General features: G+C 38.9%; 1 protein-coding gene across 2 annotated transcripts in view; it reads right to left on the bottom strand.

Annotated features, from left to right (window-relative positions):
* Positions 1 to 35: 35 nt before the first annotated feature.
* esr2a (estrogen receptor 2a) overlaps positions 36 to 15,638 on the bottom strand; it is a 29,098-nt gene continuing 13,495 nt past the window's right edge. The window contains exons 4-11 of one of the 2 annotated variants that reach the window (XR_010013736.1): positions 15,346 to 15,462; positions 13,949 to 14,269; positions 9,897 to 10,035; positions 7,757 to 7,890; positions 7,162 to 7,345; positions 5,680 to 5,912; positions 3,113 to 3,333; positions 36 to 958 (exon numbers count right to left, since the gene is read on the bottom strand). Coding sequence is in view for 1 of the 2 variants with exons in the window: in XM_063002219.1 (XP_062858289.1) it covers positions 3,296 to 3,333; positions 5,680 to 5,912; positions 7,162 to 7,345; positions 7,757 to 7,890; positions 9,897 to 10,035; positions 13,949 to 14,269; positions 15,346 to 15,462 (1,166 nt within the window). In the remaining variant the exon portion in view is untranslated. Of the gene's footprint in view, positions 959 to 1,333; positions 3,334 to 5,679; positions 5,913 to 7,161; positions 7,346 to 7,756; positions 7,891 to 9,896; positions 10,036 to 13,948; positions 14,270 to 15,345; positions 15,463 to 15,638 lie in introns of those variants that run through there. The other variant, XM_063002219.1, reaches the window with a different exon arrangement.

Raw genomic sequence — 15,638 nt, 5'->3', positions numbered from 1 at the left:
TGAATTATGTGTCAGTTCTTACTATTTTTCTGCTGTCTTCATCTAATCATTTAATAAGCCATACATGTATCTGGATATGTGGAACAAATATGGAGATTATAAACAAGAAATGAAAAACACATGCAATATAGGACTCTACATACAACCCCAAATCAGAAAAAGTTGGGACTATGGAAAATGCAACTTTTACTTGATTGCAGACAGGATAAACCTGAGATATTCCATGTTTTATCTGCTCAACTTCATTTCATTTATTAATAAACATCTATTCCTGCATTTCAGGCCTGCAACACATTCCAAAAAAGTTGGGACAGTAAAGCATTAAAGCAGTAAAGTCAAAGTAAATGTAAGAAACTCTGTGTTTTTTTATTATTTGCTTTTTCCATGCCATCCCAACTTTTTCTGATTTGGGGTTGTAAAACAACAAAATGTTGCCAAATTCATTTAGTATGTTTTACATATATAAAAACATTTGAATAAATGTAATCCCCCTACATTCAGAGAGGTAGCGAAGCAACACAACAAAGCAAGGCCGCTCAGGTGGCGCAGCGGTAAAAACACACGCTGGAACCAGAGCTGGGATCTCGAATACATCGTATCGAATCTTAGCTCTGCCTGCGGGCTAGGCTGAGCAGCCACATGAACAACGATTGGCCTGTTGTTTAGATATGGGTGGGACTAAGCCGGATGGGGTCTCTCTCTCATGACTGGTGCAGTTGCGACCTCTGCTGGCTGATTGATGGTGGCTGCACAGAGATGAGAAAAGAGTGCTCTCAGGGTGTGACTCTCTGTACACAGTGCTGAGCTGCACTGCACGCGTCAAAGTGTAGGTGATAAGATGCATACGGCATGCTGCCCACAAGTCGGAGCGAGCGTGGCTTAGCTTCGTTCTCCTCAATCAGAGCAGAGATCGGCATTGGTGGAGAGGAAGCATGACACAATCTGGCAATTGGACGAGCTAAAAGGGAGAAAAAGGGGAGAAAATGCATAAACAAAAAAAATCCTAGTAAACAAACAAAAACACTCTTTAGAAAGGTGTGTGTAAAGCCTGCAAAAAAGTTGAACACATAGTTTTTTCTACTTACTTACTGGTTACCTAACATTTTGTTCCAAATCTATATGTTCCAAATAAATAAATGTGTCATTATTAGTCTAGTCATATTTCTAGGTCATGTTTCAACTGAAATGTAGACCAACGCAAGTACAAATCTACATGGCAATACACAGTATGTTACTAATAACTGCACACAAACACAGAAATATGAATTATGTGTCAGTTCTTACTATTTTTCCTCTGTGTCTTCATCTAATCATTTAATAAGCCATACACGTATCTGGTATAACATAATATGTGGAACAAATATGGAGATTATGAACAAGAAATGGAAAACATATGCAATATAGGACTATATATATAATATAGACATACAACCCCAAATCAGAGAAAGTTGGGACAGTATGGAAAATGCAAATAACATAAAAATGCAGTGTTCCTTACATTTACTTTGACTTTTACTTGACTGCAGACAGGATAAACCTGAGATATTTCAAGTTTTGTCTGCTCAACTTCATTTAATTTATTAATAGACATCATTCCTGCATTTCAAAAGTTGGGACAGTAAAGCATTAAAGCAGTACAGTCAAAGTAAATGTAAGAAACTCTTGTGTTTTTTTTATTATTTGCTTCTTCCATGCTGTCCCAAATTTTTCTGATTTGGGGGTTGTAAAACAAATGTTGCCAAATTCATGTAGTATGCTTTACACATATAAAAATATTTGAATAAATGTAATTCCCCTACGTTCAGAGAGGCAGCGAAGCAACACAACAACGCAACCATCTGTCATTAACTTTTAATTGAATCAAGTGCGAAAAGAGGCGGAGCAAATGTTAACGACATGAAGTGGGTGGAGTTGAGAATAGTTTAACTTCATGCAAATTAGGTACAAAGCAATGTGGCCATTACCAACAGGAATTTAGCTTCTAGCAGAGCTGTATGAGCTTTATCTCCACCACCGTGAAACAGTACACTCCGTTTAGATTATGCCTAGTTCACACTACATGACTTTTGCCCTGATTTTTGCTCGACGACTGGTCGGCGCTAAATTTGCTGGCTTGGGAGCAACTCAGTGTTTGCTTGACGATTGAAACTCGGCTCTCAATCGCTATGTGTGAACTGCTCAACAACTCGAACTGAGCGGCTTGCCAAGCACTCACCAAGTGCTCTGCGACCAAAGAGAGATATCTAGCATGTCAAATATCTGGATCTGAGTCGCCCAACTGGCAAGGAGTTCTATGTCGAACAGTCAATGAGAACGCAAGATACGGTGTAAGGGGAAATGCAAGGGAGACGTAAAAAGATGGGACAAGGGCATAATATAGTTTATATCAGAATACATCGGTACACACACAAGCTTTACAGTATTTCTGACCTTATCGTTCTCTACAAAACATAACACCAACGTTGCATTGCAAAAATATTTATTAACCTTCAACTCACTATAGAACAAACAATCCATGCTGTTCGCGTAGCCAAATCCACTCATTTATTTTTCCTACTTGATTTTACGCTGCACATCAGTGCACAAACTTTGATCGCTCGCTACTTGTTGACGTGCATTTTTGGACGTGGTATCATTAAACCCCTCGTCACTTCTCATGTTTGTTTTCATGACAAAACGTAGTTTGGGAGACCAGAGAAGCTCGCCTGCGATTCCAGTTGGTGATAGATCGTGTAGTGTGAAACCCCCTATCACCGATCAGTCGTGTAGTGTGAAATACACACTGACTTGAGAGACTCCCGATTACAAGAGATCCAGTTGTGTAGTGTGAACTGTACAGCGACCTGACGACTTGGAAAGTCGTGTAGTGTGAACTTGAAAATTAGACAAAGTAAACTGTAAAACTATCAGCTGTTTAGTGCATGTTTGGTAGATTAAGCCAACAGGTGTCTTGGACTATGTTACTCTGTTAATCAGGCTTCTTATTCAATTTAAAGCTGTATTGTTGGGTATCTGTCTATAAAAACAGCCTCAAATGCAACAGTTAGTGCAGGCACAAAATGGTGTTTACAGCCGTTCATACATCCTGTTTTGGACTAATGATAAATCTTACAGTGCAAAAGTGACTTGTGTCATGTCATGATTTTATGGAGCTGTAATCCAGGCACAATCACAGTGGAAAAGTAGGATGTTTTTACAGTTTTGATTTGGTTCAGTTCTTTGAGCCTTCAGGTCCTGAATGATGTTCTTGAGTTGCATAGCTGCTCTCAGAAAACATCATGATGTCTGGACTGGATCAGTCTGCCGTCACCATGCTAAGGTCACTTTTGAGCACTGAAAGCAGGAATAAGATAAATGAAAATAAGCTTCATTTACATGGTTTTTATTTACGCTTTAAACACACTTATTTATAAAATAAGCCATTAAGCTACTATAAATCATATACAGTTGCAGTAAGAAGTAAAATCTTTGGAATTAAACATTTCATATTTTTGTAATACATTAATTAATGAGCCAGTAATGTTTCACAACTGCTAATTAGGCTAAAGCAAAATATCAATATGTTGAAGAAAAGCTGACCATTTCACAACATCTTAAATAAGATTTGAATTCAAAAACACAACATAAATAAAAAAAAAAAACAAAAAAAAAAACTACTGGCCGCTCAGGTGGCGCAGCGGCAAAACACGCTAGCACACCATAGCTGACATTTCAAACATGTCGGTTCGAATCTCGGCTCTGCCATCCGGCTGGGCCGAGTGGCTACATGAACAACAATTGGCTTGTTGTTCATACAGGGTGGGACCCGGAACTGATGCAATTACGACCTCTGCTGACTGATTGATGGCACCTGCACAGATTCGAGGAATAATGTGATCTGGGTGTGGCTCCCCTACACGAAGCTGATTCACATATGAACTCGCCTCGTGCAGGTGAAAAGATGCAGTCGGCTACTGCACACGTGTCAGAGGGGGCGTGTTGCAGTCTCGCTCTTCTCAATTAACAGTGGGGATCAGCATCAGTAGAGAGGAAGCGTAATGTGATCGGGTAATTGGATACAACTAGATTGGGAGGAAAGTTGGGGAAAAAAGCTGAAAAAAACGATGTTGTTGTTTTAGAGGCGCAGAGTCATAGCTGGTAAAAGTAAAGCAATGCGGCCACTACTAACAGGAATTTAGCTTTTAGCAGAGCTGTATCAGCTTTATCTCCACCACCGTGAAACAGTACACTCCGTTTATATTAGACATAAAGTAAACTGTAAAACTGTCAACTGTTTAGTGCATGTGTCTGGGGACCTGGGTTCAATCCTGACCTCCAATCACTGTCTGTGAGGAGTCTTGCATGTTCTACCAATGTTGGCTTGAGGTTTACAAATACAAAAAAAAATTTGGTCAATCAAATTGGTACTTTTTTGTATTTTTGTGTCGAGTTAAAAAAACTACAAATTCTTATTTTTATTGCATTTTTTGCATCAAATAAATGTGTAGATATATATATATATATATATATATATATATATATATATATATATATATATATATATATATATATATATATATACTGTATATATATATAACATTGTCATTTATGTTTTTTTATATTAATTTATTTATTGCACATTTATTGTACATATTTATTACACATAATACATATTGACCAATCTGTCTGCACTTATTCCCAGTAAAGCAGTACAGCAAATTCCATTCAAATTCCATTCAGGCTTACTTATGCAGTGTGTACTGGAGAACATCCAAGCTAAATGCTGTATTGAGCCGCACATTTTGCATTGTGCAATCCAAGCTAAACTTGTTGACTGAACTGACTGGTTGCTGACAATTCATCCTAGCAGAGCTAGCATGCAAAAGCATGCATAAGGTTGTTCAAATAGGCACTACACTTAATACAACTTGAATAATTGTATAGGATATTACTTTTGTACAAGTATTTATTTAAAAAACTATGTTTATCATAATCCTTTATTGACTGCCTAATAGCTTTCCTTGAAAGTAAAGGATCTAAAACATAAATCTGAAGAAGCCCTGTTGGAAAAAACGTTGAGGCACGGTGGCTAAGTGGGTAGCACTGTCGCCTCACAGCAAGAAGGTCCTGGGTTTGATCCCCAGGTGGGGCGGTCCGGGTCCTTTCTGTGTGGAGTTTGCATGTTCTCCCCGTGTCTGTGTGGGTTTCCTCTGGTTTCCTCCCACAGTGCAAAAACATGCAAGTGAGGTAAACTGGAGATGCTAAATTGTCCACGACTGTGTTCGATATAACCTTGTGAACTGATGAACCTTGTGTAATGAGTAACTACAGTGTCTGTCATGAATGTAAAACATGATGTTAAAATGATAATAAAACAAACAAACATATTGGACAGGGGAAGTTCATTCCACCACTTGGGTGCTAGAACAGAGAATAGTCTTAATGCCTGTCTTTCTCAAGTTCTGGGTGGAGGATCAAGACAGGTGAGACTTGTAAATTGTGTGATACAAAAAGAAAAATGTGTGCTAATTCTTATATGTGGTAGTTGTTCAAATACAATCTTTCATATTTCTTTAAATAGAAAAATGGCTAAAATAATGTAAATGTTGTATTTGTATAAAATATATTTTCCTGAATTCTGTTAGAATCTGTATACAATAAATATTTGTTTATGCAATTTATCATGGTCCTGAGTCTTACCATTTTGGCTGAGTGCCATATGTCCCTCTCTGTCTGACGACGTCCGCTGTTCAGAGTAGCCGTAGGGGTCCTGTACCCTCTGATTCTCCTTTGGTATAGCAGTCTCTCTGGAGCTGGAGCTAGGCAGCCGGGAGCTGTGCATGATGTGGGCGTCAAGCATTTCCAAAAGCAGGTCATACAGTGGCACCATTTTCTTCATTTTCATGCAGTGCAGATGGTCCATACCTTTATTACTGTGAAAAAGAAAAGCCAAACTCAGAAAGGGAGAAAGGTGTGAATGAGTGGTGCCTGTGCAACTGATGTATCACCTCTGTGTCACACAGGAAAGTTACGACATACCCAAGAATGCACCATACCAAGTGGGGTTTTGTTTTACGGTACTAATAATTTTGTTTTGCAGTGTTATTACACTTAAAATCTTTCATTACAGTTTGTTTGGGTTTGTCTGTAATTACTATTTATTTTCCTTTGTTTATGTTTTATTTTATTTTTGTCTTTTCTGTCTCTTTACATTTTCCTTTTTTATTTTTTAAACCTGATAATAAATGAGTTCCCCTTAATGTAAAAAAGAAATTAAATAATTAGGAAAAAAATGTTTGCACACCTGATTCCCTGACTGGAAACCATAAATCTCAATTATTTCAAATGTCAATTATTAGTAACTTTTATAAATATCCTTTTATCCAAGGAGACACAATTTTGCCTGAATACATTTTAAGCCCTAAGGACCTTGCTCAGGGACCCAACAGTGACAACTTGTTGGTAGTTGTAGGGCTTGAACTGGATTACTAATCCAGTACCTTGATATCTTAACCACTAAGGTAAAATAAAATAAATAAATAAAATTCTGTGCTTTTTACCATTGTAAATATACAAATGTATGCAAAGTCAAAGAAACAGTAACTAATATCATGCTATTTTTACCTTGTCTGTGCTAGATATCACTGAGCAAGAAAGCCGAGCTGATTTACCAGTATGGTTTAAGGGACGATTTAGATTAATCAAATTAGCACCGTGCTAAAACGGAATAAATAAGCATCCTGTAGTTGTTAGCTTGTAAAACTAGAAACTTGTAAAACTTAATGTTAGCTTCTGTGTGAAACTAAAGAGGACAATGAAAAGGCCTTAGCTGATTAACCTAATGTGTTAGGAGTAAAATAGGTAAAGCTCAAAAATAGTTTGGGTTTGTACCTTTTTTTTTTACATACATTTTCTTTAAAATAAATATTAATAAATAATCCTTATTCATCTTATTCAGGAAAGTGTGTGTTTTTTGTTTGTTTTGAAGACATCCATGTATTAAGATCTTGGACAAAAAAGCAGTACAGCTCTAGAGTCTCTGAGCTCTGGGTTCCTCTCTTCTCCCAATGCTAGATTTGGACTAGATGTCCAGCAAGCTCACGGTCAGATGTCCTCATACTTTTGGCTATGTAATGTATGTATTACTTACATATAATTTTGCTCAATATACATACAGCGTACCTGAGATGGCGTATATGTGAAAGCAGCATAAGTAGATGGGCCAGACGTGCAGAGCGCTGCTGAAAGTTGAGACCCATTTTCGAGATGGCCCAGACCAGCGCGTCCGTCACCGAGTCCAGCAGTTGCATTAGCTTCATTCTGCTGTGTGGCTCGTCTTCTCCCTCAGCTGAACTCAGACACATGTCTGTAGTAACAAAGTCACGCAGCAAGTTATAATTCTGAAAATGTCTAGCAGTAGTAATAAAATGCAGATGTTGGAACATCACAAAAAATGAGGAATGGGACAGATGTTTATGGAAATTGATACTCGAAAAGGGGTGACTCCTCAAACCATGCACGTTTTTTTATAAGACATTTACTGTGTATAAGCAATACTCTCAGTTACACTCCCTATAATAAAACACAGGATAAAAGTAACCTTCTAAAAAATGCTATAAATCTTTAAAGGAAAACGTTTTGATACAGGATCAGGTTACTGAGTACAACAGGATTTTAGGAACTCATTAAAAACTTACTAGCATAATCACAGATAAAAAATGTGCATTTGAGGATAATTTAAGAATACAAAGCTAATGGTAACACAAACCACACGTACTAGAATTCAGAAGGATCATGGCCTTGAGACAGACGTACTCCTCTCTCTGTAACTTCAGCTCTCGAAATCGGGATGTTGTCGCTAGCAACATGTCAAAGATCTCTACAAATCCTTGCACGCAGCTGCCCTCGTCCCTATCAAACAAAATATGGGTTATTCATTTGATACATTTTATTTGCTTCCAAAAACATAGGTTAGACATCTTTTTTTTAATTTTATTTTTTAAAAATATTTTTGTTTATGCATTTTCTCCCCTTTTTTTCTCCCTTTTAGCATGTCCAATTGCCCGATTGCGTCATGCTTCCTCTCCATCAATGCCTATCCCTGCTCTGACTGAGGAGAACAAAGCTAACCCACGCCCCCTCTGACACATGGGCAGCATGTCGTATGCATCTTATCACCTACACTTTGACGAGTGCAGTGCAGCATTGTGTACCGAGAGACACACCCTAAGAGCACTCTTTTCTCATCTCTGTGTAGGTGCCACCAATCAGCCAGCAGAGGTCGTAATTGCACCAGTCTGACAGAGAGAGACCCATATCCAGCTTAGTCCCGCCCACCTGAACAACAGGCCAATCGTTGTTCATGTGGCCACAGATTCGATACGATGTATTCGAGATCTCCGCTCTGGTTCCAGCACGTGTTTTTATTGCTGTGCCACCTGAGCGGCCATGAGGTTATTGGGTTTAAAGGGGCAGTTACTTTTACACATGGGTGATATAAGTTTTAAATAAATCTTACATTTTAATAGAATAATTATTTAAAAGCTGCATTTTGTGTTTACTCATGTTTTGATTACATATAAAATAGAAAAAATATATAGCAGGAAGTCTCATTAAACAGAATTTTATTGATACATACAAGCAATTTTAAAATTTTGGGTTAAAATAAAACAACAACTAATTTTCTTGACAAATGTCCATCTACTACTATTCAACACTCAGCTTCAGTACTTGTTAAAAATGCTTTTGCTTTGACAACCTCTAATTTGGACAACGGAGCCTCTAATCAATTTCGGTAAGTTCTAACAATCCCTCATTCCTCTTGTGCCGAATGTTCCAGCTCTTTGACGTTTGATGGATTTCTTTTTTTTTTTTTTTGATGCATTTTCCCCCCATTTTTCTCCCAATTCAGCACACTCAATTTTGTCCTCCGCTGCTACCAGACATACTAGATTGCATCCGAGGAGAGCACGTCGCTGTACACGACTCTTCCTACACGCCACAGCCCTCCTCTTCTCGCCCCTGCATTCTGCACAGGCGTCTCTTCCGCCAATCAGGGTCCTTACACAGCGTATGAAGACCCACCCACCCACACATAGTCTGGCCCCCACCCTGCAGATACAGTGGCCAATTAGTATCTGCTGCAGGCACTGCCAATCATACCCGCTAGATGGCGCCCAGCCGACCGGAGGCAACACCAAGTTTCGAAACTGTGCTGCACCACCTGGGCGCACGTTTGATGGATTTCTAGTCGCAAATACTTTCTTTAAATCTCACCAAAGATTTTCTGTGGGCTTTAAATCTGGAGACTAAGGTAAAACCAGGATATTCCAGGACTGATTCTTAAAAATGATAAAAGTAATGCTTCATAATAAAACATTACATTTAAAATACAAGAGAACTGGCTTTAAAACATGGGCACTACACAGCAGTATAGATCCTTGTGACCTGGGTTTGATCCTAGCCTCTTTTGTGCCTCCTCCAGGTACTCTAGTTTCCTTTTAACTTCCAAAAATATACAAGTGGACAGGCTGCTCTTAGGTATGAGTAATTGGTTAAGTGTGTGTTGTTCTGCAACGAATTGGCATCCTGTCCAAAATGTATTCCTACCTTGTGCCTATTGTTTCCGGTGGGGCAGGACCCTGAGTGATGGGCTAAGTGTTCACCTGTGCACTTCTCCAGCCTAATAATACTCATGCATGGACTACACAACTACTCAGTTAGTATGAGCATATGAACCTATTTACTTACTGCTTGCTCTGCTCTGACCTTTAGCCATGAAGCATAATGATTGGACAGTTTTAGACAAACACTACACTGTGTAACAGGCAACATAAAGAGCAAATCTGACTCATGCAGCATGTCAGTCTTGAATGCATCATAAATACACAAAAAGACATGAATGATGAGAGAATTACCTGCTGAGAATGAGATCAGGTGAGAAAATGAGTTTTCCAGGATGATTAACAGATCTCCACATCAAGCCCAGCATCAGCACCTCTAACCAGCAACACTCCAGCAGGTGCACCTGGTCAAAAAGGCTAAGCTCTACAAAACCTGCAGATAAATACACAGTATGAGGCAAACTAGGAGAAATCATGCAAAACAAACAAAATACACTATACATGCAAAAGTTTGTGGACACCCCCTTTTAATCATTAATCCTATTGCTAACAGTGCAAGCAATTATTTAAAATAAATTTTAAGTTATTATTATTTTTATTTATTAGGATTTTAAGGTCATGTTTTACACACTTTGGTTATATTAATGACAGAAATGGTAGTTACTTGTTACACAAGATTCATCAGTTCACAAGATTAATGTCAAACACAGTCATGGACAATTTTGTTTTTCCAATTTACCTCACTTGGACTGTGGGAGGAAACTGGAGCACCCTAAAGAAAACCCAGGCAGACACGGGGAGAACAAGAACTCCACACAGAAAGGACTCGGACCGCCCAACCTGGGGATCGAACCCAGGACCTCCTTGCTGTGAGGCAACAGTGCTACCCACTGAGCCATCAAGCCGCCTAAAATAAATTGTAAGCTTCCAACTTTGTTATAAATAGCCTAAATACAATACAATAAATACATTTCCAATAATAGTTATTCAGACAAGACTTGTTTAGTTGTCTCTTTTGTTTTTGTAGTGATGCTACAAAGTTAAAATTGCTAGTAAAAAATTTAAGCTTTCCGAAACTAATATATGCTATATTCATTCATTCATTCATTTTCTTATCCGCTTATCCAATTAGGGTTGCAGGGGGCTGCTGGAGCCTATCCTAGCTTTTCAATGGGCGCAAGGCACACAGTAACACCTTGGACTGGATGCCAGTCCATCGCAGGAGACACACACACACACACACACACACACACACACCCATTCACTTATAGGGCAATTCAATGTGTCTCCAATTAATCTGATGTTTTTGGACTGTGGGACGAAACACGGGGAGAAAATGCAAACTCCGCACAGAAAGGACCCAGGACCTTCTTGCTATGAGGCGACAGTGCTACCCATTAAGCCACCGTGCCGCCTAATATATGCTATAAAGCTAAAAATACTTTTTTATGGCTGCAGTTTGGTAATGATTATCCTATTTAATCATTAATGTGCCCAGCTTAGCACCATAAAGACATGGTTTGATGGCTTTGGAATGGGATGTCACACTAAAGTGTCCTTCCTTTCGGCCATTAACTGTATAACTCTTACCAGTAACTTGTGCTCATTGCATAGACTACAAAGACTCTGTACATGGCATACATGTAGACAAACACCAGCAGTAAAATGGCAGCATGCTAGGATGACACCTTTCCTAAAAAACAAGTTCATAAAATGTCTGCATTAGGAGCTGCCCCCCCAAAACTAAATCCTGTTAATGTAAAGTGAAAACATCTAGGAGCAAGAATACAAACTTAACAATAGCCAATACATTACAAAACAAGACTGCAGAGCGTTAATGCGCATAAAAGATTAATCACAATGCCAATAAAATACCAATGGTTTAATAATAAAGGCACAAACTGGCAACTCCAACAAACATATGCTTTAAGGAAGCATCCTTAAGTATTGCAACACACAAAAACCTCTGAGCAATTGGGTTTATGTAGATAACTAAAAACACCAAGATGCACAATGATTTAATGAAACTAAATGCCCAAATTAAACCAATTTCTATTTAAATCAGGAAGAATGTACAGACTCCTATAAGTCTTGGTTTTTTTACTGCAACGTTAAACAAAACAGCCAATTCAGTAGCTTTGTTTCTGACTTTTAATCACAACACAGAGCAGAAGGAGGAAAAACACAGCTGTAGTAAAATACAAGAAAAGTCTCATAATAAGCTCCTTCCTGTCGCTCAGGCGGCGCAGCGGTAAAAAGTACGCTAGCACACCAGAGTTGGGGTTTCGAATACATCGTATCGAATCTCAGCTCTGCCTTCAGACTGGGCTGGACGGCTGCATAAACAACGATTGGCTGTTGTTCATAGGGGTAAAAAGTCGGATCATAGGTCCTCATAACTGGTGCAAATGCGGCCCCTGCTGGCTGACTGATGGTACCTGCACAGGGCTGAGGAATAATGCTAATGGGGGTGTGGCCCTCCATACACAGTGCTCGTCAGTGTATGAACTTGACTCGTGCAGGTGAAAAATGCAGTCTGTACTGACTGTACGTGCTGGAGGGGGCGTATGTCAGTTGAGAGGCGTTCTCAGTCAGCGGTGAAGGGTTGAATCAGTATAGAGAACGCAATGAGGGTAATTGGACACGACTAGATTAGAGGAAAAAATTGGGGGAAAAAAGCTTTGGCTGTGTTTGTTAATGTTTATTGTGTTTCAATAACTACTCGAAAATGCATTATGAATAAATACATAAGTATAATTAGTACAGTATTATAAAATCTAAGCTTTTATTTGTGTTTTATTTGTGTTAAAGGAGCAGTTAAACCAAAATGAGTTTTTTCTCCCTGTGCAAAAATTCACCCTTACCAATTCAATTTTACCATTCTGTACCAATTTGTTGTTAATTTCCTGCACTCTAGTACCTCTTGCCCGGTGAATGACACCCATGCTGGCCAAGGAAGCTACAGACTAGCATACAGCTCTTTCACCATGTGAAAAGTAAGAGTGCAGCCAATCACAAATTCTTAGACAGACTTGCAGCATTAAGAACATAATATGCCATGCTGCCTTCACTCTCACAGACAGTGTGTCTGATATACATTTACATTTTTGGCATTCAGCAGACGCTTGCATCCAAAGCGACTTACAATTGAGACTGTATACACTGCAAGCAATTGAGGGTTAAGGGCCTTGCTCAAGGGCCCAACAGTGGCAGCCTGGCAGATGTGGGGGCTTGAACCTTTCGATTACTAGTCCTGTACCTTAACCGCTGAGCTACCTCTGCCCCCAGTGAAGCAGTGGCACAATCAAGACTTAAAGTCAATTGTATTTAAGTCTTTGTATTCCTTATTTAATACAGTTATACGGTTAAGTTAATTTGGTGTCTCTTAAGTTTAGTTGCCTTCTTGATTTTCTATTGAGACCACAATGCCAAAATCGGCATAAACAAATTATACTAATTAATTCTATAAAGCTAAAATTCATGCTATACACTCATGTCACAATCATCATTGACTCAATTTTGATTCAGTGAATAGCATAATACATCCACACTATGGTGGGAGTCCAAAAGAGAAGGCCAAACATTCAGTAACGTAGCATATTGTAAATCATTCAGTTTTCAGACAAACTTGTGGGGTTCATGCTAACTGTTCAAATGTATTTGGACGCCTGACCATGAGCTTGTTTGACATAGCATTTTAAAAAACAAATGGTATTAAAATAAAGGGACTTTTATATGGGCACTAATGTTGGTCAAGAAAGCCTCAACTGATAAACCAGTTCATTTTAAAGCTGTTCAGTTGGGTTGAGGTCAGGGGACTGTGCAGGCAGGTAATTAGAGTTTTTTTTTTTAAATCAAGCTTTTCTTTGTGTCTATAGACTTTGATTTGTGTATAGGGGCACAGTAATGCAGGAACAGGAAAGGGCCTTCCCTAAACAGTTGCTGCAAAGTTGGAAGCATATAGTTACGTTATCTTCACATATGTCAATTATACGATCAGTTGTGGGGTCCATGCTAGCTGTCTAAAAATCTTTGGACACCTGACCATGAGTTTGTTGGATATAACATTTTAAAAACAAGTGGTATTAAAATAAAGTGACTTTCATGTGATTCTTTCAGCTATAACAACAGCCATTCTTTACGTTGGTCAAGAAAGCCTCAACTGATAATCCAGTTCATTCTAAAGCTGTTCAGTGGGACTTAGGTCAGGGGACTGTGCAGGCAGGCCATTGGAGTTCCTTCAAAGCAAGCTTTTTTGTGTCTTTATAGACTTTGGTCAGAAAAGTTCAAAGACATTATATCAGAAATGCTTCATCTAAACCAAGAATATACACAAATACACACACCTGGGATTTTTTTGGCCCAACTGATCATGTGGACAAGCTCCTTATCAGCTAGGTTGGTAAGGGACATCATGACGTTGGCCTCTGTAAACGGCTTCTTTATGTCCTTCATTAAATAAATTTCTGGTGGCTCGGCCTCCATGATTCGAGCTATCAACTCCTCTGGGCTTAGTGTGGCTGTAAAAGCTTCTTTCACTCTGATGGGTGGAGATCCTCTCCTCTCTATCTGACTTTGACTGCTTGTTACTGCCCTGGCAGGAAAACGTGCCATTCTTCTATGCTGTGTACCTCCACGACTGTAGCTCCCACGTTCCCGGCGCATGCCTGTTACAGACAGTAGAGGATCAGCATGCTTTCTGCTTTAATCATTTTTCCACAACTACACTGATCAGCCATAACGTAAAAACCACCTCGTTGTTTCTACACACATTGTCATGGTATTTAAAAACTCCAGCAGCGATGCTGTGTCTGATCCACTCATACCAGCACAACACACACTAACACACCACCACCATGTCAGTGTCACTGCAGTGCTGAGAATGATCCACCACCTAAATAATACCTGCTCTGTGGTGGTCCTGTGGGGGTCCTGACCATTTCACAGGGTGAAAGCAGGCTAACAAAGCATGTAGAGAAACATATGGACTACAGTCAGTAATTGTAGAACTACAAAGTGCTTCTATATGGTAAGTGGAGCTGATAAAATGGACAGTGAGTGTAGAAACAAGGGGGTGGTTTTAATGTTATATATTAATGAACCAGCTATGGTTTGCATAACCACTCTGTTAATGTGTTAAAAGAACTAATATAGTAGAGAACGAAAAGGTCTTCTAGGTTTTAAGGTAGCAGTTTTGCATGTGTATTGATGTCCAAGCCTTAAATAGAAGTCAAAAAGATCAAACTGAATAAACTGCTGAATAAACGGCTGATTAAACTTTAGTGAAAATTAAACCTAGTGGATAAACAACAAATCTGTATCCATAGCAACAAGGGTTTAATTTAGCTGGGATCTAATGAATTATTTTTCAGTGGTGAGTAAGCCAATTGAAATATTCACCTCTAACAGCATGTCTATAAAATGCCTGCTGATAAGCAAAAAAATACAAACAAAAATATAAAAAATAATGGGAATCTATACAATGTGTTACAAAACATACAGATATTTTGAAGTTTGTGCATGTAACTTTACACACTCTGGTGTGTGCGTTATCATGTCATTACTCCATAATTACAAAATAGCATGACAAAGTCCAGAATAAGTATATAAAGCAAAGTTCACATTTTGAGAGCTAGGACTTGGCAAAAACTGTAGTCTGTAGTCTAGAAAGACTGTAGTCTAGAATGAGATAATAAAAAGACAAAATCACACTGAGACTTATAAGAATGTGGTAAATATTTACCGCATTTCATCATTCCCACTTCATAACACTTGCGAAGCCTGCAGGCCTGGCAGCTCTTGCGCCGGTTCTTATCGATGGTGCACTGGTTGGTTGCAGGGCAGATGTAGTCGTTATGGCCTAGTTGAAAGACAGCACAGGTAAAATCAGCAGTAAAATTCAGCATTCAGGCAGCACTGTTTAAACTGGAAATTATAGACTGAACCAGTTGCACTTAACATGTGGCTCTTTTACAGATACATTTAATACCTAGAAGAGGTTTCCCATACTTCTCTCGAATTTGTCCAACTACAACC

This window comes from Trichomycterus rosablanca, chromosome 9, assembly GCF_030014385.1.
Source record: "Trichomycterus rosablanca isolate fTriRos1 chromosome 9, fTriRos1.hap1, whole genome shotgun sequence".
In the NCBI taxonomy this organism is placed as follows: Eukaryota; Metazoa; Chordata; class Actinopteri; order Siluriformes; family Trichomycteridae; genus Trichomycterus; species Trichomycterus rosablanca.
Note: the sequence above shows the minus strand (reverse complement) of the source record. Positions and strands in the feature narration are given on the sequence as shown.